The 27,780-nt window shown below is 46.8% G+C and overlaps 3 protein-coding genes across 4 annotated transcripts in view; 2 read left to right on the top strand and 1 right to left on the bottom strand.

Moving 5' to 3' along the window:
- Positions 1–110: 110 nt before the first annotated feature.
- Positions 111–12,107, top strand: cmya5 (cardiomyopathy associated 5). Its single transcript, XM_030359244.1, has 14 exons — positions 111–814; positions 1,639–2,272; positions 2,388–6,188; positions 7,483–7,578; positions 7,828–8,046; positions 8,199–8,221; positions 8,312–8,436; positions 8,579–8,713; positions 8,824–8,970; positions 9,429–9,576; positions 9,854–9,987; positions 10,155–10,257; positions 10,787–10,963; positions 11,053–12,107. The coding sequence occupies exons 1-14, from the start codon at positions 699–701 to the stop codon at positions 11,303–11,305; spliced, it is 6,111 nt and encodes a 2,036-aa protein (XP_030215104.1). The 5' UTR covers positions 111–698; the 3' UTR covers positions 11,306–12,107.
- A 484-nt stretch (positions 12,108–12,591) lies between these two features.
- mtx3 (metaxin 3) lies at positions 12,592–17,346 on the bottom strand. 2 transcript variants are annotated; one of them, XM_030359265.1, is made up of 9 exons: positions 17,258–17,346; positions 16,364–16,433; positions 16,067–16,143; positions 15,854–15,946; positions 15,474–15,656; positions 15,298–15,374; positions 14,910–15,067; positions 14,513–14,601; positions 12,592–14,316 (listed from the first exon to the last, which is right to left on the bottom strand). In XM_030359265.1, the coding sequence occupies exons 1-9, from the start codon at positions 17,336–17,338 to the stop codon at positions 14,221–14,223; spliced, it is 924 nt and encodes a 307-aa protein (XP_030215125.1). In that variant the 5' UTR covers positions 17,339–17,346; the 3' UTR covers positions 12,592–14,220. The 2 variants fall into 2 exon arrangements, with proteins under 2 accessions (XP_030215125.1, XP_030215126.1); XM_030359266.1 differs by lacking the exon at positions 14,513–14,601.
- A 1,000-nt stretch (positions 17,347–18,346) lies between these two features.
- The window catches only part of thbs4a (thrombospondin 4a), an 11,925-nt gene continuing 2,491 nt past the window's right edge, over positions 18,347–27,780 (top strand). Inside the window, exons 1-20 of the mRNA XM_030358433.1 lie at positions 18,347–18,642; positions 19,549–19,746; positions 20,154–20,401; positions 20,573–20,678; positions 21,567–21,658; positions 21,785–21,836; positions 21,966–22,165; positions 22,598–22,735; positions 22,836–22,916; positions 23,142–23,294; positions 23,747–23,851; positions 23,943–24,050; positions 24,189–24,348; positions 25,511–25,629; positions 25,940–25,992; positions 26,088–26,172; positions 26,429–26,522; positions 26,849–27,027; positions 27,340–27,388; positions 27,489–27,685. Coding sequence (XP_030214293.1) covers positions 18,564–18,642; positions 19,549–19,746; positions 20,154–20,401; positions 20,573–20,678; positions 21,567–21,658; positions 21,785–21,836; positions 21,966–22,165; positions 22,598–22,735; positions 22,836–22,916; positions 23,142–23,294; positions 23,747–23,851; positions 23,943–24,050; positions 24,189–24,348; positions 25,511–25,629; positions 25,940–25,992; positions 26,088–26,172; positions 26,429–26,522; positions 26,849–27,027; positions 27,340–27,388; positions 27,489–27,685 — 2,496 coding nt within the window. The 5' untranslated portion in view covers positions 18,347–18,563. The remainder of the gene's footprint in view (positions 18,643–19,548; positions 19,747–20,153; positions 20,402–20,572; positions 20,679–21,566; positions 21,659–21,784; positions 21,837–21,965; positions 22,166–22,597; positions 22,736–22,835; positions 22,917–23,141; positions 23,295–23,746; positions 23,852–23,942; positions 24,051–24,188; positions 24,349–25,510; positions 25,630–25,939; positions 25,993–26,087; positions 26,173–26,428; positions 26,523–26,848; positions 27,028–27,339; positions 27,389–27,488; positions 27,686–27,780) is intronic.

Raw genomic sequence — 27,780 nt, 5'->3', positions numbered from 1 at the left:
GGACTGAGGAGTGATTAGCGGCATTGAGGCCCTTTGATATGCTGTGCAGATACCTAGAGAAGTGGATGTTTTCATATGGTTTTTAGACCCTTTGACCACCAGCTGTCTGTTGTCTGCTTGGCGATATGACGTCAACATAGAGACCCGATAGAGGGACAAAGTATGTTGATGCGAGTGCGCATGTCCCCCTATGTCCCTGTTTAGAGCTGCCACCAGGGGCATGGGGGGTACTGTTTCAAGTCACAACCTATATTTAACCGAGAAGGGGGAATTCTGATCTTAAAGTCACATTGCACAATTCAAGTCAGCCCAGCTCCAGCAGTATAATTACAATCCTGTGATACTGTCCATGTGTAAGCAGGCCCTCTTCAAAGTGAACATAAAACCAACGTATAGGCATTATTCTGTTGGTAGTGGAAGGGCCTGGGAGAGCGGGCTGGCCCCTGTCGCATGGCTCTTGCTGCTCCCATTGACTATAGTTTCACTATATCTCCGGCACTCTTTCACTCCCCTGTTCAGTCTATTTCTGTCCCTGGCTGAGTCAGTCGAGAAGCCCCCAAACTTGGAAAGAACCAAGCAGGCAGAGCATTTGCCCAAACGCAAAGTGCCTGAAAACATCGGGAGGACGCTAAATTACTGCCGTGAAAATAATTAGAATAAATAATTCGGATAAAGGAAGAGCCACTGGATTAAACAGAATGGAGGGGTGTGACAGCCTCGAGTTGGAGATGGCAGACCTGGAGGGGTTTCAGTGTGTGTCTCCTAGTGCCATCGACCAAGACGACGAAGACGAAGTAGAGGAACTTCGAAACAGGTGTTTAATTTGCCTGCATGGTTTAATGATGTGGAGCTCACTTGCTGTCAACAATTATTACTCCTTCTTTTGATCAAAGATCGACTCTACACTCTGTGAGGTTGTTTTGAGGAAACGACATTCATGGAATACTGTGGGTCTGTTTGTGTTGATCAGCTGTCAGTTGTCCAGTTTGGCAGCAAAGCATTTGGGGAACCTTCAGGGTAGTCCCTGCTCTGATTTCAAGGGCAATTTGGACAAATGGTTGAAAACCTTAATCACTGAATGCTTGCTATAAGCGGTCAATATCTGGGGTCATTTATTGTACACTGTACCTCAAGCACTGACGTTTGAGTCTCATTTGATCTGTGCAAGTGATGACTCACGTTTCTACTCACACATAGTGATGTACAGAGTCAGTTGGACCGACCGACTGGCTGATGTTTAATAAGCCTTACAACAATGAGAGTCCTCCTACCATTGAGTTAGAGTGAGTTGTTACGTATAGGGCCAATGTTACTTAATAGTTAGATTCCACACAATTGTATCCTCACTTGGCTGAAGTCCTTAGAGAAGTGGCGAGAAAATTGTCAGGTAATAGTGGAAGGAAACCATGTGCTGAAACTATGTGATTGGGAAATCAGCCTCAGATGCAGTTTCACAGGTATTTTTTAATTTGATTTATTAGTATGTTCTCGGCTTGTATTTCCATGAACATTGCCAACATTAATTAGGGCTGTCTGACACCCCCTTGAGTCAGCCCCTTTGACTTAACCGGAACCGTTTAAATAGTCCCCGTTCGTTCGGTCTGACATCCACTCTGGTCTTGGGTCTCTCTCCACCAGCCTCCGAGAAGCAGTGCAGGACCCGTCGGTGAAGCCCAAAATGCAGTGTCTAATGGTGGATCCGTCCTTCTCCATGGTGACCGTCCAGAGCGAGGACAGCGGTATAGTCTGGGAGACGGCATCCAGCCGCTGCTCCACCCCCTGGGCCTCGGAGACAAGCTCCATCTCCGAGGGCTACAGCATGGACAGCTCAGGCACTCAGGGTCAGATCACCATCGTCTTTGATGACGAGCAGATCGTCCGCAGGAGGATCCGGTCTGGAGGGAGGAGCAGCAGGCTAAGCGACAGGCTCAGGAGACCCGGGAGTTCAAGATCAGGCTCGGCTCTTGGGGTGGAGAGACTCGAGATGGCGGAGGTCTCCGTTCCCAACGTCCCCATGCCGGAGACAGCACAAGGGGAGACAGACTTGGAGGAGATCAAGGACAAAGATCAGCAATTGTTCAGTTTGATTTCGGAGGGCTATGAGATTCTTAACATCAGAGTGCCTTCCAAGCTGCCCACCGTGGATGAGGAGGAGAGCATTGAGCTCCAGGACAACTTGTCTTATCTGGACAAGACGCCTGGGATTAAGTCCAAAAAGGTTTCTACATCTTCAAGACCTGTCAGAAGATGTAGAGGTGGAGATTGTAAAGAATAAAGAGGTAATAAATAATCACAATTATTTATATTATTATTAAAAGAAAACCAATGGTTTAATAACAAAACAAAATTCTTTCTGATTGTAATTTACTGTCAATTACTCTGAACAGGATCCTACCGACGCTGTGATTGGGGATTCAAAAATAAAGAGGCGCAGCACTGGCGACATGGACTACTTTGAGCAGTTCACCCTGGTGGATGCGGTGGTTCCTGATGAACAAGCTCCAGAGTTGCAACAGGAGGTGACCGTCCCGTCAGTGACACCGCATGGAGAGATGGAGACTGCTGCACGGGGGACCTCCACAGACAGCCCCACTGAGTCAGACGAGTCCTTCGTCTTTGTCACTGACACAGAGCTGGCCGGCGATCACCTGGATCAGATGTTCTACGGCAACGGGCCTCAAGCAGCCTCTGGTCATACTCCGCAGAGTGGGGAGGAGGCTGAGGAGAATTCTGGAGAGAAGATGCGAGTGAGAAGGGCGAGCCAGAGATCGCAGAAGGACAACGGCGCAGTGTTGTTCTGCAGCGAGCAGACCGTCCTCACCCCCATCTTCCTCTCCCCTGGCCCCCCTAAGATCATCGACCAGATCCTGCTGGACGAGCCCACGGCCATGTCCTACATGTACTCTGACCTGTACGAGGATGCCGTGGGGGAGAGGGCGGCTAGCGAAGAGGAGTGCTCCGAGGCCGGGCAGGTGGTCCCGGAGAAGATCTTCATCAGACGTCTGTCAGACTCAGAGGAGGCGGACGGATACCTGGAGATGTTCACCCTGAGAGATGAAACCTCTATGGTGGGGCTCCAACCAGTGGAGGATGAGAAGGAGAGGAAGGGGAGGAGGAGGATGTGGTCACCGAATGTCTTTGAAATGACTGGAAGTCTGACACGGGTGAAGGATGAAGTGGAAGTGCAGGAGCAGGTGAAGACTGAGGAAGTGAGAAGGGAGGAGGTGAAGGAATGTGCAGTTGAGAAAAATCTAGAATCGAAGGACAAGGGAGAGGAAGAGAGCATAGTTACCCAAATTAAGGTTGTTGAAGCAGAGTCCTCTGCATTGCGTGATGAGAACGTCAGCCCAATACAAACATGCCCAGAAGATTTAACAGAGTTGCCGGAAGAGAAGGAAACTATTAAAGATAGGGAAGAGATACAGGAGGAAATGGAAGTTCACAGTGAACCCGTTGGGAGTGGCGTTGACAAAACAGAAAGTCTCCCTGAGACACAAGAGGTGGAAATGGAGGTAGCAGAGATGGGAGGAAGTAAGGAACAACAGAGAGCAGAGGTACCTGGCCCTGAACCACAAGTGGAATCTCAGCTACAGGAAGCAAGCAACGATGCTGAAGCGGTGGTCGTGGTTAAAGCGGTTGCTGAGGCTAAAGAAGAGACGTCTACGATGATTGTGCCCGACGTGGTCATTAAACCTGAGGCCAAAAGTGACATTGTAGACATAACTCAAGTCCCTGCCAGAATTGAAGAGGCTCCAGATGAAGCTAAAATTAAGGAGAGTGCGAGTGAAGAAGCTGCAGTTCAGAAAGAAGACAGAGTAGATGAGATAACAGTAGCCAAAGTTGATGTGACAGGCGGAGTAGAAGTAGATGAGACCTTAACCCAGGAACCACTTGAAGCTGAGAAATCGAGTAATGAGCCATTAAGTGGGGAAATGGATTCAGCTTTGATTGAAAGGGATGAACCTGCTCCAATTATTATCGATAGCAAGGCTGCAGTACAAGCAGCAGCAGGGGTAGTAGAAGAAGCACTGGATAAAACAGAGATTGTCCTGAACTCAAAAACTGACAGTATATACAGTCCTGAAGTCATGGCTGTCAATCACAAGCCAGACATTAAAACACAGGTAGAGCAACCTGAGTTTGAGGCAGAAGCCAAGCCTGGATTAGACATAAATCTAACTGACATTTCTGCAACCGATCAGAGTCAACCTGAGTTGAAAGAGGAGTCAATAACCATTGAAGAATTAGACAAAAAAGAGCTGCAATCTGATGCATCTAAAATATCTTCAGTCCCCACCCATCACACAGTTAATGTCGGTGATGACTTTGTCCTCCTTGTCCCAAAGGGGAAAGCTGTAGAAATGGACATAGACATAGGTCGGTCGTCAGAGAGTGTTGACAATAGTGATCCTGAAGGGCTGCCTGAGGCGGTGAGAACAGGTGATGACCTGCTTACTCCACCAGTCCGCCCAGCATCTCCAACACAACCTGAACCAGAAATTAAACCTGATCTTTCTAAAGATGCAGAGGAAAAGAAAGAAGCAGATGGGGATTTGGAGCAAGAGGGTGGAGTGCTCTCTCGCCTCCGGAGCTTTACCCCCCTAGAGGACCTGTCTGGAATACAGAGGGAGGAGGTGAGCTCTGCAGCAGAGATGAGCTCTGTGGCGGAGGGGAGCTCTGTGATGGAGGTGAGCTCTGCGGCAGAGGTGAGCTCTGTGGCGGAGGTGAGCTCTGCAGCAGAGGTGAGCTCTGTGGCCGAGGTGAAGTCTGTGGCCGAGGTGAGCTCTGTGTCAGAGGTGAGGCCTGCGGCGGAGGTGAGCTCTGCGGCGGAGGTGAGCTCTGCGGCGGAGGTGAGCTCTGCGGTGGAGGTGAGTTCTTTGAAAGAGGTGAGCCCTGTGACGGAGTTGAGCCCTGCGGTAGAGCCGAGCTCGGCAGCGGAACTGAGGTCTGCTGCAGAGGTGTGCTCTATGGTGGAGGTGAGCTCTGTGGCGGAGATCAGCCCTGCTATGGAGGTGAGCTCTGTGGTGGAGTCTAGCTCTGCGGCGGAGGTGAGCTCTGCAGCGGAGTTGAGCTCTGTGCCGGAGGTGAGCTATGTGACGGCGGTGAGCTCTGTGGCGGAGGTCAGCCCTGTGACGGAGGTCAGCCTTGAGCCGGAGTTGAGCTCTGCAATGAAGACGCTTGGGAACGATGTCAAGCCAGAGACCGACGGAGCCTCTGCTGTCCCAGTGATGAATAAAGATGGCGCAAACCAACAGGTGCAGCAGCCCACAGTAGATGACCTCCCTCAGGCTGAGTTGCACAGAGAGGCTGTCAAGGAGACAGATCAGACCGCTGAAGGTCTGCCCGAAGCTGGGAGTCCATGTGGTGACTTGTCTACTCCACCAGTCCACCCAGCATCCCCTCCGTCACAACCTGAACTTACAGTCACACAACCTGAACCAGAAATACAACCTGATCCCTGCTCAGAAGAGAAAGCACTACCTGTTAAAGAATTGTGTGAGGATTCCCCTTCACTCCCAGTTGATGAAGAGGAGGCCAATGCAGAAGAAGAGAAAGGATCAGATGGGGATTTGGAGGAAGAGGGTGGAGCGCTCTCTCGCCTCCGGAGCTTTACCCCCCTAGAAGACCTGTCTGGAATACAAAGGAGCCCCGTGACGGAGATGCACACAGACGATGTCGAGCCAGAGACCGACGAAGCCTCTGCTGTCCCCGAGGCGAGTAAAGACGGTGCAGACCAACAGGTGACGCAGCCCACAGTAGATGACCTCTCTCAGGCTGAGTTGCACAGAGAGGCTGTCGAGGAGACAGATCAGACCGCTGAGGAACTCGAGTATGAGATAATAACCAAACAGGAAGCAAGAGAGATGCCAGCGCCCGAGGAGAAACCAGTCGCAGAGCAGCCTGAGCTCCAATCTGAGGAGGAGACGATTGAGACGGAGAAGCAGGATATGGAGATTAGGATGGAGGAGAGGGAGCCAGGGCTTCTGCCGAGAGAGGAGTCCATCGAGGCTGACTATGATATCATTGATGCTGAGGAGGAGAGCCAGGCCAGGGCCGCTGCGGAGCTGCAGGGGATGAACTGGTTCTGCCTGGCCTGTGGCTGTCTGCTGTCCGAGGAGGCCTGTGCCTCTGGAGAACACCAGGACCACGAACGCACCTCTGTGGACGGAGCCTACGAGGACATCAAGGTACCACCAGTAAAAACAAAAATCTCACTAAAAGCAAAAGAGGAAGTTGAAGAAAGACAATTTATCATTTAAATCGCATTCATGGAGATGAATCTATCTTAATAATATGGCAAATGGTTAACAGACTATCATGTGCAATGCAAAAAGCACTCAGCTCATGTTTTTATATTTGTCATTGATAGTGATAATGACCAATAACATGACTTCTCGTTTCAGCTCCTCATATAAATTGATCATTAACATGTAGATTATTTCCGGGGCGGCGCATAAACCAGAACAACTTCTGCACATCATTAATTTGAATGGAACTAAATGTAATGACTTGCTAAGACCTTCGCAGAGACGCCAGGAGATTGCAATTTGTCAGTCTGTCATTGGCTCGTAGCTTTGCACATTGAGCTGTTGTGAGGTCATGCTCCGCTTTGATCTGTGGAAAGATCCATAGTGATATCATCAGGGAAGGGCCTGACATGTGATGATACTGTTTCCCCTAGCAGTCCTTTTGGGTCAGTATAGGGTCACCAAGCAATTTGGGTCATTATAGGGTCATTCAGACATTTGCATCGTTTCTCCCCAACAGGCGTGGTGCATTTTCAGAACAAAGAGTTCTAGTTCTATGAGAGACATAAAACAAAATGCGTCATTACTTTAAATCTGACATCTGACATTCTGTAGTATAAGTTAAAAGTGCCTTATCCAGAATGATGAGATCAAAACCACATACGGTACTAACATTAAATATTGACCTCAGTAATCTGTTCTGGAGTCTTCTATTGGAGCTGTTTCTTTGAACAGCTCGAAGGAATGGCCAACTTCTTTGCAGATAAATGTCAATTTTCTCAAATTGACACAAATTGTATTCCACATGTTGCTATATGCAGGCTGTTCAGCATAGTATAGTAGTCACAGGCATACACATACATACAAACAATGAAAGGCTAACATAGATAAAAAAAATAAACGCGTAAACACTTTGCTGCTGGAGATTAGCAGGGTTTGACTTCAGGAGCAGAGAGAGATAGAGTGGCCACAACATGACCTACCTAGATCAATGTCTCCGAGCCGGTATTAAGTAGGCCAGAAAGGGGAAGCTGGATGGGGGGGGGGGGTTGCCAACGTTCAGATTTCTGGAATATGACTCTGACTCTTGCAGGGAATGTCCAGAGTACCCTGGCATCAACAACGTTTCTGAACAACTATCACACGTGGAGTCAACCGTTGCATGTGCATTTTGAAGGTCACGATGTGTAGAACTGTGATTGTGCCCCTATAATTTCCTCTTCTTCTGTAACAGGAGAAGCTGAGCGATTGGATCTCTGAGCTGCAGGCGAGGTCAGAGAACATTGAGGACATGGTTTCCGAGCTGGAGCTAGCTTACAACTCTGTGGAGGTACCGCAGTGCAAATGACTCCCCTTGACGCCTTTACCTGATAACAATGAATACAATAAGGGCAACTGTGTTTGATACTATGGGTGTAATATCCTTGCTACGGTATGGTTTCCATAACCTAATCCCTGACTGCCTGATTGATCCACTGTAGATTAGATTAACATTGTGGGATTTATTAAACAATCTAGATATGTCACACTGGAGGGCACGACCCCAATGCCCCTATTCAGCCCTTCTCCCCTTCTCCAGGACCAGTGTGCTGAAATCGAGGACACCATGCAGGGCCAGAACGAGGAGATGATGGCGCTGGTGATGGAGCAGTACAACGGCATGTCTCTCAGCATGGAGGAGGAGAAGAAGGCCAAGCTGGAGCAGCTCTATGACCAGATCGTATCCTCCCAGGAGAACATCGACTCGGCCAAGGGCATCCTGGAGACCACTGTCCGGGAGGCTGAGACCGAGGCCCGGGTGAGTTGGTCCAGTGGATGCCTGGATGTCTCAAAACCCATTTATATATATATAGAGATATTGGTCATACCCTCATCATCTGCCATTGACTTGAGGTCTGTCATTGACGACTCATTCCTTATCCATCTTCCTTCAATGTGCTCTTCCATTAGTCACCCGAAGACATTGAGAAAAGGTAACTCGTTTTCCTTTTGGTGGAGCATGAGAAGTTGCATGCCAACGTCAAGAGTGTTCTAGCGTACCAACGCTGTGCTCGTGTGATCAGGTTGAAGGCAGCTTTGAAAAGCGCCATGTCCCTGGAGCTGGGCCCCAAAGGCCTGCTGGTGTTTGAGAACTACACCAAGGGAAACAACTCCAGCGCACAAAAAGAACAACGCAAGGGGATCCCGGGTAGGTGCCACAGGCCCCAGGGACAGCTGTTATAGTCCATAGACGGGGGTTTATTTAGCTTTGACTAAGTAAAAGTAAAGTTGTGTACATAAACAAACATACATGAATCAAACAGCCATGTCTTTCTTGGTCCAAACCCTAGTGCCCCTGATCCCCACATTACAACCCCAGGAGCCAGGCTCAGCCACCAGCACCAGTGTCACGGTGTACTGGAACGTGAACCCCGGGGACATTATAGACTGCTTCCAGGTCTACTGCGTGGAGGACCCTCAAGGAGGTATTGCGTAACAATTGCACAGCCACATACTGCTGCAGGAGATGTTAAGAACACATGGTAGGCTCGGGTGTTAGTAGCCTACATACCTCCACTCTGGTTCTCTGCCCCAGCGGTGTCTGAGGAGTACCGTGTGACCGTCAAGGAGAGCTACTGTGTCCTGGAGGAGCTGAAGCCCAACAAGACCTACCGGGTTTGGGTGATGGCGGTCAACTATTCAGGCTGTTCCCTGCCCAGTGAGCGGCTAGCCTTCAGCACAGGTCAGTTCACATCATCCCCTTGTGCAAGGTTCATCCTATCTTATAACCTGGATATTCATAATTTATAACAGAGGGTTTTGGTACAGGTCTTGAAGTTATGGAAATAAACAGGATTTTCTTTTTCGTACTGAATAGTATGTAGTACATTGGTTTCCATGATTTTCCTTTGATTAAATTAATAACTTTGGTGGTTGTCTTCAAAACTATGTTGGCTTAAGTTTTTTCCAACTTTCCCTACCATATGCTGATTATTAAAATGAATGTTGTTCAGAAGTCTCCATGTTGCGCTCCTGAATCTTTCCACTGTGGACTGGCAAGAACGTTGAATACAGTCAGAATCCCGAATACAACCATCTCTGTGTGAATTTGAGGCTGAATGAATCCCTGCAGCGGCAGCACGTGGTTATCATCACACCGTGTTGATTTCCATTCTCTCCCCCACCTGGTGGACCGGGCAGCCCCCTCTGGGCCGGTGATTGACCCTGCGAACTGCAGCGTGCTGTGGGGCTCGGCCACGCTACGCTGGGCCTCGGATCCCCTGTCCCCTGGCTGTAGTTACACTCTGGAGTACTGCCGCCAGTACGAGCCAGAAGGGGAGGGTCTCAGGTGAGCACGGCCTAAGATCACCATTGTAGTATGTGAAACTGTTTCATTATGTGATAGAAAAAAACTGTCTCATTCTGCCTGGAGTACTAGATGAAAAGATACAACGGAAGTTATTGTTCAATTTGAACTTTTAATTTGAGCGCACATTTAGCGGGATGTTTCATCGGACTAAAATGTATGTGGCACTTTCTGAATAATCGCTGTGTTCTTTGTGTGCCCGCACGTGTGTGTATGTGCGTATGTCTGCGTTGGGCGTTGGTCTGGGATGTGCGTGTAGGTCTATCTCGGGTATCGGAGGCAATGAGCAGAAGGTTCTACTGCAGCCCAATGAGAACTACCTGTTCTACATCAGAGCAGTGAACGAAGCCGGAGGCAGTGAACAGAGCGAGGCTGCCCTGATATCCACCAAGGGTAAAGCAGCACACTGCCTGGCACCCTAACCAGGCCCATCTCGACTCTGGGTTTCAAGTTCCAAACTCTTAAGTCATTTATCCCATGTCGTTTGTGGCCCACAACCTGAGCTTCCTCGCACGTCTTAATATCTTGTTTCTAAAGCGGTGTTGTGTTTCATATCTCAGGGACGAGACTCCGCTTATTGAAGGCTTCAGCTCACCCTCGCCTGGAGGTGTCAGAGGACCTGACCACAGTCCGCTATGACCCGAGCAGGCACGACCACACACAGTGAGTTAAACACACTCTGATCATGGTATTACACAGCCCTCAGGTCCACAGAGAGTTAAACACACTCTGATCATGGTATTACACAGCCCTCAGGCCAACAGAGTTAAACGCACTCTGATCATTGTATTACACAGCCCCCAGACCAACAGAGTTAAACACACTCTTATCATTGTATTACACAGCCCCCAGACCAACAGAGTTAAACACACTCTTATCATTGTATTACAAAGCCCTCAGGTCCACAGAGAGTGAGACATGCTCTTATCATGGTATTACAAAGCCCTCAGACCCATAGAGAGTTAAACATGCTTTTATCATTGTATTACTAAGCCCTCAGATCCACAGTGAGTTAAACGTGCTCTAATCATGATAACACATAGCCCTCAGACACGCAGTGAGTTCAACGATATTGATAAAACAGACCAACAGCGAACTAAATACACACTCAGTATCACTGCACTATGATTGCACTTTTTATTTTTAAACCTGTGTATGTGCGTGCGTGTGTGTGTGTGTGTGTGTGTGACAGGTTCCCCACAATTCTTGGTGAGTTATTGCCAGCACGGGGACGATACTACTGGGAGACGGTGGTCACTGGCTGCGCTGCGTACAGGCTGGGAGTAGCGTATGAAACAGCCAATCGCAGCAGCCCACTGGGGCAGAACAGCAAGTCATGGTGTTTGCAGTGCACCCCCACAGCATCCAGGTACGCCATTCCACAGACCTGTTTCGTTGTAAAACATGAATATTTCAGCGTCAGCATGTGTTCATCTGGCCTTCTGCGTGTCTCCTCAGCTGTGAGTATCGGTTGCTCCATAACGGCGTTTGCTCTGACGTGGTGGTGATTGAGATGCCAGAGCGGGTGGGTACCCTAATGGACTATCAGCAGGGCCGGCTCTCCTTTTACAACGCCCAAAGCGGTCAGCTGTTAGGGAGCCTCAGCCACCGCTTCGCCCAGCCATGTCACCCTACTCTGGGCCTGGAGCAGCCCGGCAGTCTGGCCATCAGCATGGCCCTGGAGGTGCCAGAGTTTGCCAACCACAGCTAGCTGCCATGCTGAGCTGTCATTCTTAATGGTACCGCCTATTGTTCAGACCGGGATAAAGTCAGCGGGTACGATGGCGTATACAGTTTACAGTATGCAGTACAAGCAGTACACCTGAATCACAAGATGAATCACAAGTTTAAATTATTCTAAATTAAATTGCTTATTTCATTACTAAATTGTTTATTTTTAGGATATTCTATTCTATATTCAAGGTTATTCTGTTGACCTACCCTGTGTGTAAATATGGAACGAAGAAAGCAAGTAGCCTACATTTATCACTGATTCATAACTGTTTAAAATAAGACCGTACTGAGTTCTGTTTGCTTTCAAATTCTTCAGAGAATGACCCTGCCGGTGGTTTGGTAGAGTTGAAGTAGAATGCTATACACAGTCTGCTTTTATTCCCCCTGCCATACTTTTTTGTTACTATAATGGATGCAGGTGAGACGCTGTTTTAATTCTCCTAGTGAAATTTTTTTTTTACAGACGACTTCTGTCTAAACTATGCTTCCTCCTCATAGAATGATCAATAATGACTGAAATCTCAGTGTTTAGTGGTAGATGTCAAATACCAAAAGCTCACTTTTGTGTTTTGTGAGTAATTAATTGTTGTAGCACATGATCCGTATTTCATATTGTGAATAGGTCTCTGCTCTCTGTGTAAATAACCTCTTCAAACTCTGTTGTAATGTAAATGAAAACCCTTACTAAATCCACTGTCATGCTTGACTTGTAAGAAAGGTATTATTTTTGTATTTGCTCAACCAAAGTGAATAAACTTGAATAAAGAAATTTGGTTCAAGTTCCCTTGTATGTACCAAAGTAAATGCACATATTAGGGCCTACATCAGATCATAATTTATGTGCTTTCCACTAGGCCACATAGCTTTATGTCCATTAGAACTATGAATAAAATATTAAATCGATCCAAGATTGCAAAAATAAAGTTAAATTAGTTGGAAATATATGAAAAACCTGCAGATGATTAGGGAACAACTTCTGGCAATTCATAAAGACAGTCTGACCACTGACAGACTTCCTGGCTGCACACACACATTTCTGGACATTTGCACCAGTTTCTAATAGCAGTGACTGGGACCCCAGGCAAGGCTTCCCTGAAGTCATTCAGTTGGATGTAAAAAGGTTCTTGCGTCCAAGATCATTTGGGTATGTTTTTTGTTTTCTTTCAATAGACCAGGTGGCCAGGCGGAAAATATCTTCTAATTTGTTTATGAACTGCAAAACTATCGTTTTATACGATTGCATAATTTAATTGAAAAGCAGAGTTTTGACATTTGCATGGTTTTATTATATTCATATCCCAATGGTATTAAAGTAAATAGTAACAAGCAGTACAACATAAATAGCAGACAGTCATGACAAAAACAATGAATAGCAACCTCACAGGATTTCTTGCATAATGACAAGTCATAAGTCCCTTATTATCTATACTGTCTTTATGAACCACAATGTTCCTTTACATAACCAAACCCCACTCTGCCCCCCAAGTCAGATTGCTGTTAAAGGGAATGTGCACTCACAAAATTATTTAAGATCTCTGTCAGTCTTGACCAAATACAATTTTTTTTTTTTACCTGCAGGACTTGAAATGAAAACACACCAAAGCCATCACAGCACACGCAGGTCAAACATGAGACTTCTGAATATCAAATCGATCCATCTCACGGTTCTATTTACAAGGCATGGGAGAGATTGTAGAGTGAATTGCGACAAAGGAAGTCGAGAGGCATCCTCAAAGGAAATGCAGTATTTACGCCATTCAAGGAGACTATTGAACAGGCACAGCGAGAGACATTAAGATGTGAAGAACAAAATACATTGAAGTAGGCAATAAGTCGACAGTATGTCCCTGCTGAAGCACTTCAGTGTTCCTTTAGGGAAATAAATGTCTGACTCATAGTACAATTGAAATAACAAATATATAGTTGCCAGATGCTAAGCACAGTTGTAAGGCCCTTGACTTACCACAGCGCATACAAGAAAACATAAGGAAAGTCAAACGATAACAGCCCCGCTATTTGCACATCAGCCCTGTTTGAGAAAATAATTACAGATTTCAGTCATTTACAAATAACTTGTCTTATTTGAAGTATTTACAACTGTATCAAGCATTAAGAGGGATCCATCAAGTCACAGATTAATCCCAAATGTATGCTTTTCTACCTACTATACATGAAACCTGTAAAAGACTAACTTTATTTACAGAGCTTTTGTTCCATAGCTTCAAAATAACCAGGGTTTTAAACCTCTGCACACAGATAATCAGTTGTGGGCCATATCTTTTAAGGTTTGATAATGTAGGACAGTGATAAAGGAAATGATTAGATTGATAATATAATCAACAATAACCTTTGTCTCGGGAGAAATCTGGGTCTCGGTTGGACAAATTGAGAATATTTTAATTGCACAGAAGAAAAGAAACAAAAATGGAAATGAGAATAACTGGCCCTCTTAAGAGACTACGTTCAGGCCAATACCCATGCCACCATTTCCGTCACTGGGCTTTCTATTTGCTGTGGTTTTCCTTTTAACCTTCTGCAGTGTTCTCATTTAATAGCACAGCATTCATTCCTTCCCTTACCACATCAATCACATGCATTTAGCCTATTCAACATCCCTGAAATAGATCATCATCCCTACTGCATAACCATCAGAAAGCATTCCCGTAATATGTCTGTATAAGCCTCAATCTAACAGGTATGCGCACATACATAATCCACCCAGAACACCAGCCAAATGGCCATTCTGATCTAATATTTTTACATAAGATACAATTCTTGGGAATTTTTTGTATCAGATTAAAAATAAATATATATTTTACATCACAGGATCTTGTCAGGTGCAGGTTTTTTTTCAGTCTAACATTCATGTAGGATTGATTCTAGGGTCAAAGATCAGGCGGGCGTAGAGCTCCCCTCATTGGCCAGGCAGGGCTTAGGCTCTGGTCTGCGTGGTTTGAGCTGGGGACTGCTGCGGAGGTTGTCATCCATCTGTACAGCACAATTGGGAACTGTGAACATCAAGGGACGGAACGCGGTGCCAAAACAACACGGAATACAACACGACACCACGTCTGTAGACGTGGAAGACTTCTGGGGCATGCAGCACGAGACGCCGAGGAGTCAGGGCCGAAACCAACGGCGGTGAAAAGAGCACAAATGTTAAAAATAGAAAAAGCGGATGCACCTTCTCGATCAAGTTGGACTCTTTGTTTACGAGCTGTGTTAGTTTTTGGAGGTTGGCGTCCACCGTTTCCTGCACGGGCACAGGAGACCCTGGGAGAGAGTGGAGGGCGGACACAGCCGTAGAGGAGCACAGGAGATGGGGAGTTAGTTGGACGGGGAGTGGAGTTAGGTCATTAGGCAGTAGAAGCGTAAAAAAAAAACATGGAAAACAAGTGGTGCGGTCGGAAGGGACACAAAAGAACATTTCATCAGAGGGAAAGGATGGATAGTGTCAGAGCGGTTCAGCCATGTGTGCTCACCAAGCCGCTTCCCCTCTCCCCGGCGCTACTGTGTCTTTGTGTGTGCAGTACAGACGCAAGGCTTCCCAAGGGAGGTGGAGTCGTGTGTGGGAGGCTCACCGGGCTGGCTGCCGCTGAAGTAGACGGCGAGGATGTTGTCGATGAAGCCGGTGAGGTTGGCCAGCTGGCGCAGGTGGCTCTGCAGGGGACAGCTGGGCAGAGCCGCCTTGTGGAGCGGAGCCATGAAGCCAAACACGAAGGCATCCAGGCTCGACGGCCTGCAGGGTCGATAACAACCACAATGAAGATTTATTTCATAAAACATGCACACAGAAGGGAAATGTGTGCCAGTACATGGCGACACTTCAAAATAGGAAACTTTAGGGCCATACTCTCTCCACATAGTTTATTATCTCATAAACACCCTAAGTAGGAAACCGACCCTTTAACTATAACTTTGGTGTTGCCTACTAGCACTAAGATATAAATATTGATCCACAACACGTACGAGTTTCCAAAGAAGTAGTGGTCTCCTCCCAGACGGTGGGAGAGGAGGTTCAGACACTCCTTAGCATCGCTGTAGAGCTGGTGGAGGACCAGGAAACAGCGGTTAGAAAAACACACAGAGAGGCAGGGGGCCGCCGAGAAAGGGAACACAGTGTGAAGAACGTCTGCCCTGTTTACCTTTCCCTCCACCTCTGTGATGGAGTAAAGCGGCGACTCCACTTTGCTCAGCAGGATGCGGCACAGGGCATTGTTGGCATGGCGACTGGGGACCAGAAAGTTAAGAGGGAATGGCGAGCGGGAAGCGAACCACGGCCGCGTCAGATTAGCATAGTTTTCCGCATCCACCCAAAATGTATGCAACTAACGAACAAACAGAACGCAAACACTGGTTACTGACACAATATTCCTCCGCACGGGGAGCACACAATATGTCAAGAAGAGAGGAGAGAGAAGACAGGAGAGAGAGAAGACAGGAGAGAGAGAGAGAGAGAGAGAGAGAGAGAGAGAGAGAGAGAGAGAGAGAGAGAGAAAGAGAGAGAGAGAGAGGTTATTCTTACTAAAGCCGGCCTCAACTTCTCCTCCACCAGTGCGACGTAGGCCATGGTGTCGGCACCTTGTCTGGCCGTCAGCTCATAGTCAGCGTTAAACCTCTAAGTTAAAAAAATAAATACAAGAATGTTAACTGTTGATCTCACGGCCCTTTGAAATGAGTCTGGTAACTTGATGATTCGTGCCCGGGGAAAGAAAGCAGACTTGGCACAGAGGCGAACCTGTTTCCTCAGGAAGTTGAGAATGTCCGCCGGCTCTGTCACTGTGGAGTCTCCACACACCAGCTCTGGGGTTGTCACTGCAGAATAGATGGAGACCATATCCCATGCATGGAATGTCAGACTTTTTTCCATTTTCCAGGATAAACAGAACTTGAGAAAAAGATCTTACAGATTGTGTAATAAGGGTTCAGTTTCTGTTCAATATAATTACTGTTCCATTAGCTATAATATTGGATACTGTATTGTCATTTAGAATATAGATTCATTGTTTAATTGTCTAACAGGTAGCCTGCCTACCTGTTAAAGTTCTCCATGTCCAATCGATCGGAGAAACTGTGACATTTGCCCCCGAGAACTTGCAGTATGCCTAGTACAAGAAGCAAAAGAAAAGAACTTTGTAATTGTTATTCTAGAGGAGATCTATTGTTAAAGAGATATAGAGATGTGTTATGTACAAACGTTTGTTTAACAGCAGATTAGGGTTAGGTTTACAGATTAGGGATAATGTTAGGGTTACAGGGTTATAAGATTTAAGGTCATAAACTATACGGATTCTTTAAATATTGTTTGACATGATTGTTATTTTCTATGCTGGTCAAAAGTGCAAGTTTCGTTATCATGAAGAATATATTTCATACAGAATTTGCACAAGGGGGCGGTTCCACTAGAGGTGAGTAACATGAAGCACATATCAAACTGATGCGCAGATGTTACATTACATGTGTAGGTAGAAGCCGATTTGTCGGGGCAAAGAAAAGTGTCAGCTAGTTTAAATAAATAAAAGCCTTCTAAAGCCGTCTAGCACACTTGCACAGAAACAGCAAGCTGGGAATACGCCCATTGGCCGGATCTTTCGCCGCCCTGAGTGGAAATAACTAATTCTGAAATAAAATAAATAAGGGACTTGGCCTGACCTTCAAGGGGAATTTAATGTAACCCACGGGTGTGTTCTTTACAATCAGCGGGGCACGGACTAGGAGCAGACGCTACTCGTCTCATTGTCATCGCTGCTGACATCCAGACAACCAGCTGCAGAAAGAATCCATTTATTTTAGCGCCGTACATCATCACTAGCGCTAGCATTAAAGCTAACTCAAGGCAGTCGAAGCGAACGCTTTGTCGGATGGATGTAAAAAATAGCTCAGGGGAAGGGGACTATGTTGTAGATGGTAAATATAAGATCATAGTTACCAAAACAACAAGCGATTCGGCGTGAACAGAAGGCAATCCCCAGTCACCTCCCCAGCATCTCAGTTCCATGGAGGTCGCCATGTTTAGTTTATGAAAGTGTGACGTCACGGACAGATGCGGGGCAGTGCCAAAGAAAAACAGAATTCCCAATGTCAATGATAACAATAATAAATAATCAGCATCCTCATAGTCGTCATTGTTTAATACTCTTACTTACCAAGGGTGATATATTCTTAGAAATTATGAAAAATTATAAATGTAAGTGGGAAATACATATGAAATCATTATCAACATACTATTTCATGCACATTATATTCCTCCGTAGTATGCGACCATAACAATTTCTCAATCTTCTTTTAAATACATAAGATTATGGTATTATCGTTTTGAAGACGCTGCCTGCCAGTTAAGTCAGATAAACCAGACGGACAGACTAAGAAACCAGACAAAAGGACAGACATACACAGAAAGAATGACTGCACAGAGGGATTGTAAATGTCTTGGCTTGGACCAGTCCTTAAAGGTAGAAAAGTATTTTGTGGTTACTTAAATAACTCTTGAGGCAAGAACCAGATGTCTGAAATTGTTCTTAAGATAAAATCAAGGAGACTCCACCCTATTATAAGGAAGTGAACACGAATAAAAAAATAATAAGCATTAATTAATAGATAATGGTATTTGTTCATTGTTTAATAAAGTGAAAAAAATTATGAATGCATTCAAGGGTGTGTGTGTGTGTGTGTGTGTGTGTGTGTGTGTGTGTGTGTGTGTGTGTGTGTGTGTGTGTGCGTGCGTGCGTGCGTGTGTGTGCGCGTGACCGCGCTCGTGTGTGTGTGTATGCGTGTATTGATGTACGTACGCATGCCTGCATGGATCTATTTATGTTTATGTGTATGCATTTATGTGATATAAGTTTAAAAAGGAAAAGGGATATACCATAAACAAGCAGTAATACATTACACAAATAGTAGGCACCATCATGATCTTATGCCTTTTATTGACAGGAAACCCTCCTTCACCCACTGGTGGAAAACTGTGTGCAATATGTCACCAGGACACACCTCTCAGCTTTAAAAGCCTGCTGCCTGTGGCCACAGAATACCTTAACCCAGCTGGAACTCTGATCCGCAGGTCTGTCTTTGTGCTCTCTCCTGGACCAGGCGCTCATTTGTTGTGACTTTAGAATGTGTTGACTCTACTTCAACCCGTCCACAGGTCTTAATAGACCGCCAGTTCTTCTTAGAGGACAGCAGAGGATACCAGGGGCATCTACTGGCTCTTCTGCCCCACTCATCAAGTGCAGAGGATGGGTCTACTTGTCAGAGGGGCAGCTCTCGCCCTGATGGTCCAGCGGCTAGCCCTGACAGTCATGGCACAGGGCATTGGTGAGTACACCTGGCCTTAGCATTCTGGAACTGATAAACGCTAAGTATCAAATCATATGAGATAATACAACTTAATATGAGGTAATAGAGTTTGGGTCATTTTTCGCTGCTGAGTAACATACAGTATCTGTTAATAATTGTAACTTATCTCAACCCTACAGATTACATTTTTTATTATCAGTTATATATCAATGCCAATGTTCCCTTGGATAATGAACATTGGGAATTATATGTATTTGAATGCATTCAAATACAGTATATGTGCATGTATGTGTGTGCGTATGTGTGTCTCAGTTTGTCTCTCTGTGATCTTGTAATGGTTGCACCAGGGCCAAATATTTTCTCCAAAGGAAAAGTTTACTGCCTATCAGTCTGCCACTCTGTAGAGCTTACCACTGCAGGGCAGTCAACACACCCACACACTCTCTCTCTCACACACACACACACACACACACACACACACACACACACACACACACACACACACACACACACACACACACACACACACACACACACACACACACACACACACACACACACACAGACATCATCTTTCATCTACAGTCTCAAGCACATCATAAAGTGCTTCAGTGATCTGACTCAGCAGTTGCTATACACGGTGCAGCCAATTAAAACACACTTTGCCGCCCCAGCCGCGCGGGATGGAAACAGATAGAATAGGGCCAAGCTGTTGGGTTTTCATCATCAATGTGGGCGATTCCATATATTCAATGCATGAGTAAAGACATAACACTTTTAACACTATTAATCTATACTTACTATGATGTTGATATGATCATGATATGCTTGGAAACACAATTCACAGCTTGTGTGAATCAACATCAAGGAGAATGGTCCCCTTGTTTATGTGGTTCCCTTCTCGGTCTTCTCTGTGGGTCTCAGTGTACGACCTGCTGGGTTCTCCGGACTGTCTGCCAGACCTGCTCCAGGGCAGCCTGAGGAACAACGGGAGGGACGAAGCCTTTATCCTGTCCTCCTTCAAGCTGAACAGCAAGACCCCGACCACGCTGTTCAGCATCATCAACCCCAATGATAACACCAAGTACCTGGAGTTCAGCGTCCAGGCCATGTTCAACAAAAGTGATCCTTTATTTTTATTTTATTTATTTTGACCAAAATCGTATGTCTAACTATAATTAGAGGAGACTGAGGGGTGTGTATGTCTGTCCTTTGGTTTTCTCAAAAATCGTTCATCCGATCGAAATCACACTTGGTGGAACTATGGCTGAGCCCTCAAGGAAGTGCAGGGTGGAGTGTGAGGTTGTTTGGATAAGAGGTTCTTGAGAAAACTGCCAGCAGCAAAACCAGAGGTGAAGCGATCACCTCTAGTTATGTACGGGCACTGCAGTGGTGTGACTAAACAAAATAATCTGTTTTCAAGGTAAAATCCTCCACTGATCCGTTCTCTATTTGGTTTTTCTTTATTACTACCCCTCCAACCCTGTGCCCGTTTCCCCTCCATGTTTTCCTTTGGTTTCTCCGTCCAGTTATCCTGCGCTACATGAAGACCAACGGTGAGTACGACACGGCCAGCGCAAACGCCCCGGGCCTGGCGGACGGCCAGGAGCACCATGTGATGCTGCAGGCCAGCGGACTCCAGAACGGGCCCCCCCGCCTCAACATCTACGTGGACTGCAGGCTGGTGTATTATGTGGATACGCTACCGGCCGCCTTCGGGTCTCTGCCCCGCAGCCCCAACAGTGTGGCCCTTAGGACCCTGCAGCCTAACGGACAGGTGATCCTTACAGGCTCTGGGACCCATAGGAATAAATGGGTATTTGTTCAGAAATTAACTGGACTAAACTAAAATAAACACATTGACACATTGACACATATTCTCTTTCCACCAAGTGAAGGTGAACATGTTTATAGGCTGAATGTGACTTACATCTCCTCGCCCCCACAGGATTTATTGACGGACCTGAAGCTGGTGATAGAGGACACCAGGGCCAACGTGGCCACTCTGCAGGACTGCGGCACCCATCAGCGTGGACACACCCCGCAGATCATGGGTATTGATCGGTTTGAATGGACTGATGGAATTCGGAATCAGCATTCAGAACCAGCCTAGCTAGATTGTTTTGGGAAATCTGTAACTTGCTTTAAATAGTCTTAGGGTTGCTAGTTTACAATGAAGTGCAGGCATAATCAAAAGGGCATTGCACAAGTATCCCTGCCAATATTTCAAGAGCATTTCTGTCAATTCAAGTGGATACTCAAGCAAGAAGCTTTACCTTTTGATTTACTTTAGGGAGAACTTTTTGGGCCATACTCTCACCAGAAAGTTTATGATCTAATAAACACCCATGAAACTGACTCCTTAACTATAACTTTTGTGTTGCCTACAACCAATCCTTGAGACTTCGTTAGTTTTCTCCCAAAGAGTATCGACTCTTTGGGACTACGAACCAGATGTTAACTTTAATGAGAACTTCTAATGGAACTTCTAATGTATCCTAATGGGAACCAGAAGAGCTGAGTACTCTGCCTCAAGGAACAGATTGCAATCACAGGCTGACTTCATGTTATTGATGTATTGTAGGAACGAAAGCAGACCCAGTCTGAGGGACCCCACATATTAAGGTGTTACGGTTAAGGTTGTGTGTTTTGGTCTTGAGTCTGTGACTTTACCCTAGGTGTTTTAGAGATGGGTGGTTTTTATTCTCTGCTATCTTTGCATTGAAGCATTCTGTCTCGGCTTTCTGTCCTTCAATTCATCAAATTTCCAAGATTTTTAATTAATCTCATAAGTTAGAGGAGGGGATCCCGTAACACAGAGCCCACTGATGTTTCACCTCGCCAGTGATGTCCCACAGAAACCCCCACTGGCACAGCCGATCAGCACCCATATAACCTCATCGCCCTATCTCTGCTATTGTTGTTTTGTTCTGTTCCTCCAGCGGTCTCAGGAGGCAAGACCCTAGAGGACCTGGAATCCTTACTGGAGCTCAAGACCATGATGGCAGAGATGAAGACAATATTGAACCAGCAGGTAGCCTTTTGTCTCAGCTGTAGATAGAAAGCGCTATTCTGACTGATGTAATATTGGGATTGTCAATTAAACTTTTAACATGCTGGTTGTGTTTGTTCTCGGGTATTTGTTTGTTTGTTTGTTTAGATCAAGGAGACCATTTATCTGAGGAACACCATCGCAGAATGCCTGGCTTGTGGTGGACACCATCAACTCCTTTCAATTCCTTCCTTTTCAAATGGCTGACTATGTCTTCTCAAACATGTGTGCTATGTAGATAGATATATACTTTATTAATATTGACAGGAAATGTGACCTATGTGTCTAGGTCTAGGGGATGGTCCCACCCCAACAGGGTCAGGTACCCGCCCGGTCACACCACCCCAGCCTCACCCCCTCCAGCGATGCCGACCGGGTACGTGCTTCACCCAGGACATGTGTATTCCCTCCCAGAACGGGGGCTTCAGCTGCGCCCCCTGTCCCGAAGGATTCACAGGGGACGGGGTGCAGTGTGACGACGTGGACGAGGTAGTTTTTCCTCTATACACCTGTGTGTGTGTGTGCGTGCGTGCGTGTGTGTGTGTGCGTGTGTGTGTGTGTGTGTGTGTGTGTGTGTGTGTGTGTGTGTGTGTGTGTGTGTGTGTGTGTGTGTGTGTGTGTTAGTGTCAGTTTAATTTGTAAGTTGTACTTATCAACATTTGATGTTACCTAGGTTAGGTTACAGGTTTAGGTTAAGTGATGTATTTTTTAACCACTGTGTGTGAAAGCATTGGTTTAAGCTTTGAGCCAAATATGTTTTCAACCTCTGTGTGTTGATGCGTTGTTTCAAGCTTTAAGTGACGTCTTTTGCCCCACTGTGTGACAGTGTTGGTTTAAGCTTTAAGTGACATCTTTTGCCCCACTGTGTGACAGTGTCGGTTTAAGCTTTGAGTGAAGTATTCTTTCCCCGCCGTGTGACAGTGTCGGTTCAAGCCGTGCTTCCCCGGCGTGCGCTGCGTGAACACGGCCCCTGGGTTCCGCTGTGAGGTCTGCCCTCTGGGATACACCGGACCGGAGCTGACCGGAGTGGGAGTGGACTACGCCCGCTCACACAAACAGGTCCCTCCAAACACCCTGAAGATCCAAGTTGAAACCCCCGCGAAATCATTGGATGGTCCTGAACACGCTGAATCATCCTTCTTGTCGTTCGTCCCCCCAGGTGTGTGATGATATAGACGAGTGTGAGGGAGTACTTGCGAATGGAGGCTGTACCCCAAACTCTCACTGCCACAACACTGTGGTAAGTGAACCAGAGGCCAATGTAACTACGGTTCTGAGGATAGGACAAAATGATGAATAATGAATGATAAAATAGAACTGTCGGATCTGAAAGCTGTGTGTGTGTGTGTGTGTGTGTGTGTGTGTGTGTGTGTGTGTGTGTGTGTGTGTGTGTGTGTGTGTGTGTGTGTGTGTGTGTGTGTGTGTGTGTGTGTGTGTGTGTGTGTGTGTGCGTTGTCCTCATCAGGGCTCCTTCCGCTGTGGGGAGTGCAAGAGTGGCTTCAGTGGGGACCAGAAGCAGGGCTGCCTTGGACAAGGCTTCTGTTTGAACGGCCAACCCAACCCGTGCGACCCTAACGCTGACTGTGTGGTGGAGAGGGACGGCAGAATCAGCTGTGTGGTGAGAACCAGAACCAAGAAGGGCTACCATAATGGGACGGAGATTTGAGATAGCAGAGACGAGTTCAGTATTTACCGAGCTAAGTGCAGGACAGGATGCGTCCTTGTTTGAGAAAGTATGTGGATTGATAAGGTCATGAGATGTGCTTTATTGATGTTAACATTTGGTTAACATCAGTACTGATCCAATCTTTATTATTGCATTCTGCCTAAGCCAAGGCATATTATAATCTTATAGATATTTGACCCTGTTGTACTAGGCAAGAATTCATCAGATTTTATCTGGTGTTATAGATTTTCCCCTCATGCTCAAGTGTGTGTATTTGTGTGTGTGTGTGTGTGTGTGTGTGTGTGTATGTGTGTGTGTGTGTGTGTGTGTGTGTGTGTGTGTGTGTGTGTGTGTGTGTGTGTGTGTGTGTGTGTGTGTGCGTGCGTGTGCGTGTGTTTTCTCAGTGTGGCATCGGTTGGGCAGGGAATGGATTTGTGTGCGGAAAGGACACAGACATCGATGCGTTCCCCGATGCCAAACTCAGGTGCAAGGACAGCAGCTGTAACATGGTATTACACCCTCTCTCCTCGCCTCCATCCCAAAACAAGCCAAGACCGACAACCATAAACCAATAAATTGAACCGGCCGTGCTGTTTCCAGGACAACTGCATCTTTGTGCCAAACTCGGGCCAGGAGGACGCCGACCGAGACGGCCTCGGGAACGCTTGCGACGATGACGCAGACAGCGATGGAATTCTAAACATAGACGTGTGTTCACCATTCAATGCTCCCCGTCGTCCATAAAGCGAGACATTCTGTTCATGTTACAAAGAGCAACAGGTATGAGCCTATACCAACAGGTGTGGCGCTCCAGTTAATTCCAAGCTCTCTCTGACCGACACACAGGACAACTGTTGGCTTGTCCCCAATGAGGACCAGAGGAACAGCGATAAGGACGCCCATGGAGATGCCTGTGACAACTGTCCCACCGTAGAGAACCCCACACAGAAGGACACAGACTCGGACGGCCTGGGGAACGAGTGCGACGACGACATCGACGGAGACGGTGAGGTGGATCTCATCCTCACACCCGTCCTGTGGCGTTTCATGCCCTCGTGGTTCGATATAAACGTCAATAATGCACACACTCTAGCTTTCAAAGCCCTTTAACGGGGCAGGCTAAATGCCGGGCTTCACACTGTTAAGGCAGGCTATCATCTCAGCCAGCTCCCAGATCATTAACTTTTATTGCTCTGGTTTTACGGTAAAATATGTAAAACACTGTGTGAAACCTAATGGATACCTATTAGATTGTGTGGCTACTATGTAGGATACTGGCCACCCAGAGTCTAGACCCTGTAGTATGGAAAGTGAGGAAGTCTTTCGCCCTCTCACTGGGTTTCCAGTTAAAAGACAACCAGAATAATACTTCATCTGTTAAACACATCCCGGTGGTATTTTCTGTTTCTAATTCAGGTGTTGTTGTTGTTGTATTTTTAAACTGGAGCTCCACTAAACTCTCACTGCCCTAATAACAAACCATTTACCGCCCAAGTAAAAGACAAGTGTTAAAAGTGAAAGTGTTCCAGGCAGACTGAAACGATTTTGTTGGACTGCTCATTGCTATGCCACATATTTACTCATTTTCATTCTGGAACACTGTAATTAGTTCCATTGGAAAAACAGTTTGTGTGTGCGTCATGCACGTGTGTGTGTGTGTGTGTGTGTGTGTGTGTGTGTGTGTGTGTGTATGTGTGTGTGTGTGTGTGTGTGTGTGTGTGTGTGTGTGTGTGTGTGTGTGTGTGTGTGTGTGTGTGCGCGCGTGTGTGTGTGTCCTTGCCCCCATGTACGCCCATGGGCTTATAGTAATCCACATTTATTCAGTTAAATCATTTCAGATCCCCATATTTTCTTCTGGCCAAAAGCTCCACCTCAACCAATTGTTTGGGAATGTCTTTAACTTGTATTCTGGATAGCTTAGCGCTTGGTCATGTCTGTGTCTGCTCTAAGAGCAGCGTTTTTTCCGTGGCGTTCCTGTGCCAGACGTTGATGTCCGCTGGAAACTATTTCACTGAGTTAATCGAGCCCTCTTCCGGAATAATCGAGCTGATTCCCGGAATAAAACGTGCCTGGGAATTTGTTTTTTCACTTCTTCAGACTCACTTCCATTGTGCTCCTTTGGTCAGCAGCAGCAGGCTCTGCAATAAAACCCCGTTTACCCTCCTCAGGCCTGAACAACGTTCTGGATAACTGCCCGCTGGTCCCCAACGTCGACCAGGTGGACCGGGACAGGGACAGGGTTGGAGATGTCTGTGACACCTGCCCCGACATGGTCAACCCCAACCAGGTAACCACGACAACCATCACTAAGACATGCCCCCTCACACACAGTCACAACCCACCCTCCCACTCAATGCAGGTTGATGCTGTTGTTGTTGTTGTATTTCCAGTCATATCAAGTATGTATATAAAAGTTATTTATCAGACGCAACTTACATATTAGCATGAGAAGAAGTAAAGCATACAATTGAAATTGGCGTAACAAAAACTACCGCCAGAGCATAGCCATCGGAATCCCAATAAGATGCTTAGTATTTATATATTCATGATCCCTTTAATACAACTCAACAAAGTCCTCCGCTTCCCTCTGGCTCCAGGTGGACTCTGACCACGACCTGGTGGGGGACACGTGTGACGACAACATAGACAGGTGGGGGCTGCTCTTCCTCTGGGGCCAGGGACGGGGGGGTCATTGAGGAGAACCAGTGGCGTTGATGTGTTCTCCCTGTTCCTTCCCTTGCTCAGTGACGGGGACGGCCACCAAAACAACATGGACAACTGCCCCACGGTCATCAACTCGGCCCAGCTGGACACTGACAAGGACGGGAAGGTCTTCCATGCCTTTGTGTTTTTGTGGTGCACTGCGTCCTGTCCATTATAATGGGTGCTTTTTTTGTACTGGGAAGCCTTAACAAAATGTAAAGAAATGGAAATGAAAGATCTTCTGATCGGATAATGTAATCTGATCTCAATTTAGCTTTCCCTGTTTTACCAACTATTATTTGAATAAACAGAATGAATGGTCTTCCGATGGCGCCTCTGTGAAAACGCCCCGTTGTCATCATGTCTCTTTGTGTATTCGGCAGGGGGATGAATGCGACGACGATGATGACGACGATGGTGTACTGGATGATCAAGACAACTGTCGGCTGGTCTTCAACCCAGACCAGAAGGAATACAGTTAGTTTATCATCACTATCTATTGCATGTGTGTGTGTGTGTGTGTGTGTGTGTGTGTGTGTGTGTGTGTTCCTGCGTCTGTGCGTGTGTGTTTGTGTGAGTGTGTGTGTATCTGTGCGCATGTATGTGTGTGTTTCTGCATCTGTGGGTGTGTGTGTGTGTGTGTGTGTGTGTGTGTGTGTGTGTGTGTGTGTGTGTGTGTGTGTGTGTGTGTGTGTGTGTGTGTGTGTGTACGTGTGTGTGTGTGTGTGTGTGCATGTCTGCATGTTTGCATGTGAGTTTGCGTGAGTGTTCGCGCAGCGGCAGTAACAGCGACGGTGTTCCAGGTTTTAAGGTGGGGCTGGCCTGCGCCGGAGACTTCGACAACGACACCATCATCGACATCATAGACACGTGTCCGGAGAACGCCGAGATCACCCTGACGGACTTCAGGGCCTATCAGACGGTGGTGCTGGACCCCGAGGGCGACGCCCAGATAGACCCCAACTGGGTGGTGCTCAACAGCGTAAGCCACAAAGTCTACAGCCCCTGAAGCTGCCTTGAATATCATTCAGACATCAGACGGTAACACTCTCTCTACGGGCGAGCTTCACCGACCATACATCAATCACATTGCTAATCGACTTAACCTGGAGTCATTTAAACGGTAACTGTCATTTCAAGTGTGTCCCACCATACCTGTGCATGCATGACATGTCAGTGAAATCTCTGTAAGTGGTTATGGTGAAGGCCTTATGGATGAAGGCCTCCATCAAATTACAAACAGTTCCTGTTGCGGTGCTCTCGCTCAGGTTGGATTATCTCTCTCTCCCCTCAGGGCATGGAGATCGTTCAGACCATGAACTCTGACCCAGGCCTCGCTGTTGGTAAGAAAGGCATCGATGCTTATACAGCTAACAGCAGACTCCTCTCAGCGGAGCTCTAGGCTCACCGAGGCCCGTTCCTCCCCCGGTGTCCTCTCTGCAGGCTACACGGCGTTCAGTGGCGTGGACTTTGACGGCACGTTCCACGTGAACACGGTGACCGACGATGACTACGCCGGCTTCATCTTCGGCTACCAGGACTCCTCCTCCTTCTACGTGGTGATGTGGAAACAGACGGAGCAGACCTACTGGCAGGCTGTTCCCTTCAGAGCGGTGGCAGAGCCAGGGATTCAGCTTAAGGTCTGTCCGTGTATCTGGGTGTGTGTGTGCGTGTCTGTCTCTGCATATGTGTGTGTGTGTGTGTGTGTGTGTGTGTGTGTGTGTGTGTGTGTGTG

The sequence above is a fragment of the Gadus morhua genome, chromosome 6 (genome assembly GCF_902167405.1).
Source record: "Gadus morhua chromosome 6, gadMor3.0, whole genome shotgun sequence".
Classification (NCBI taxonomy): Eukaryota; Metazoa; Chordata; class Actinopteri; order Gadiformes; family Gadidae; genus Gadus; species Gadus morhua.
The sequence above is the reverse complement of the archived record's forward strand: the minus strand, read 5'-3'. Positions and strand labels throughout refer to the sequence as shown.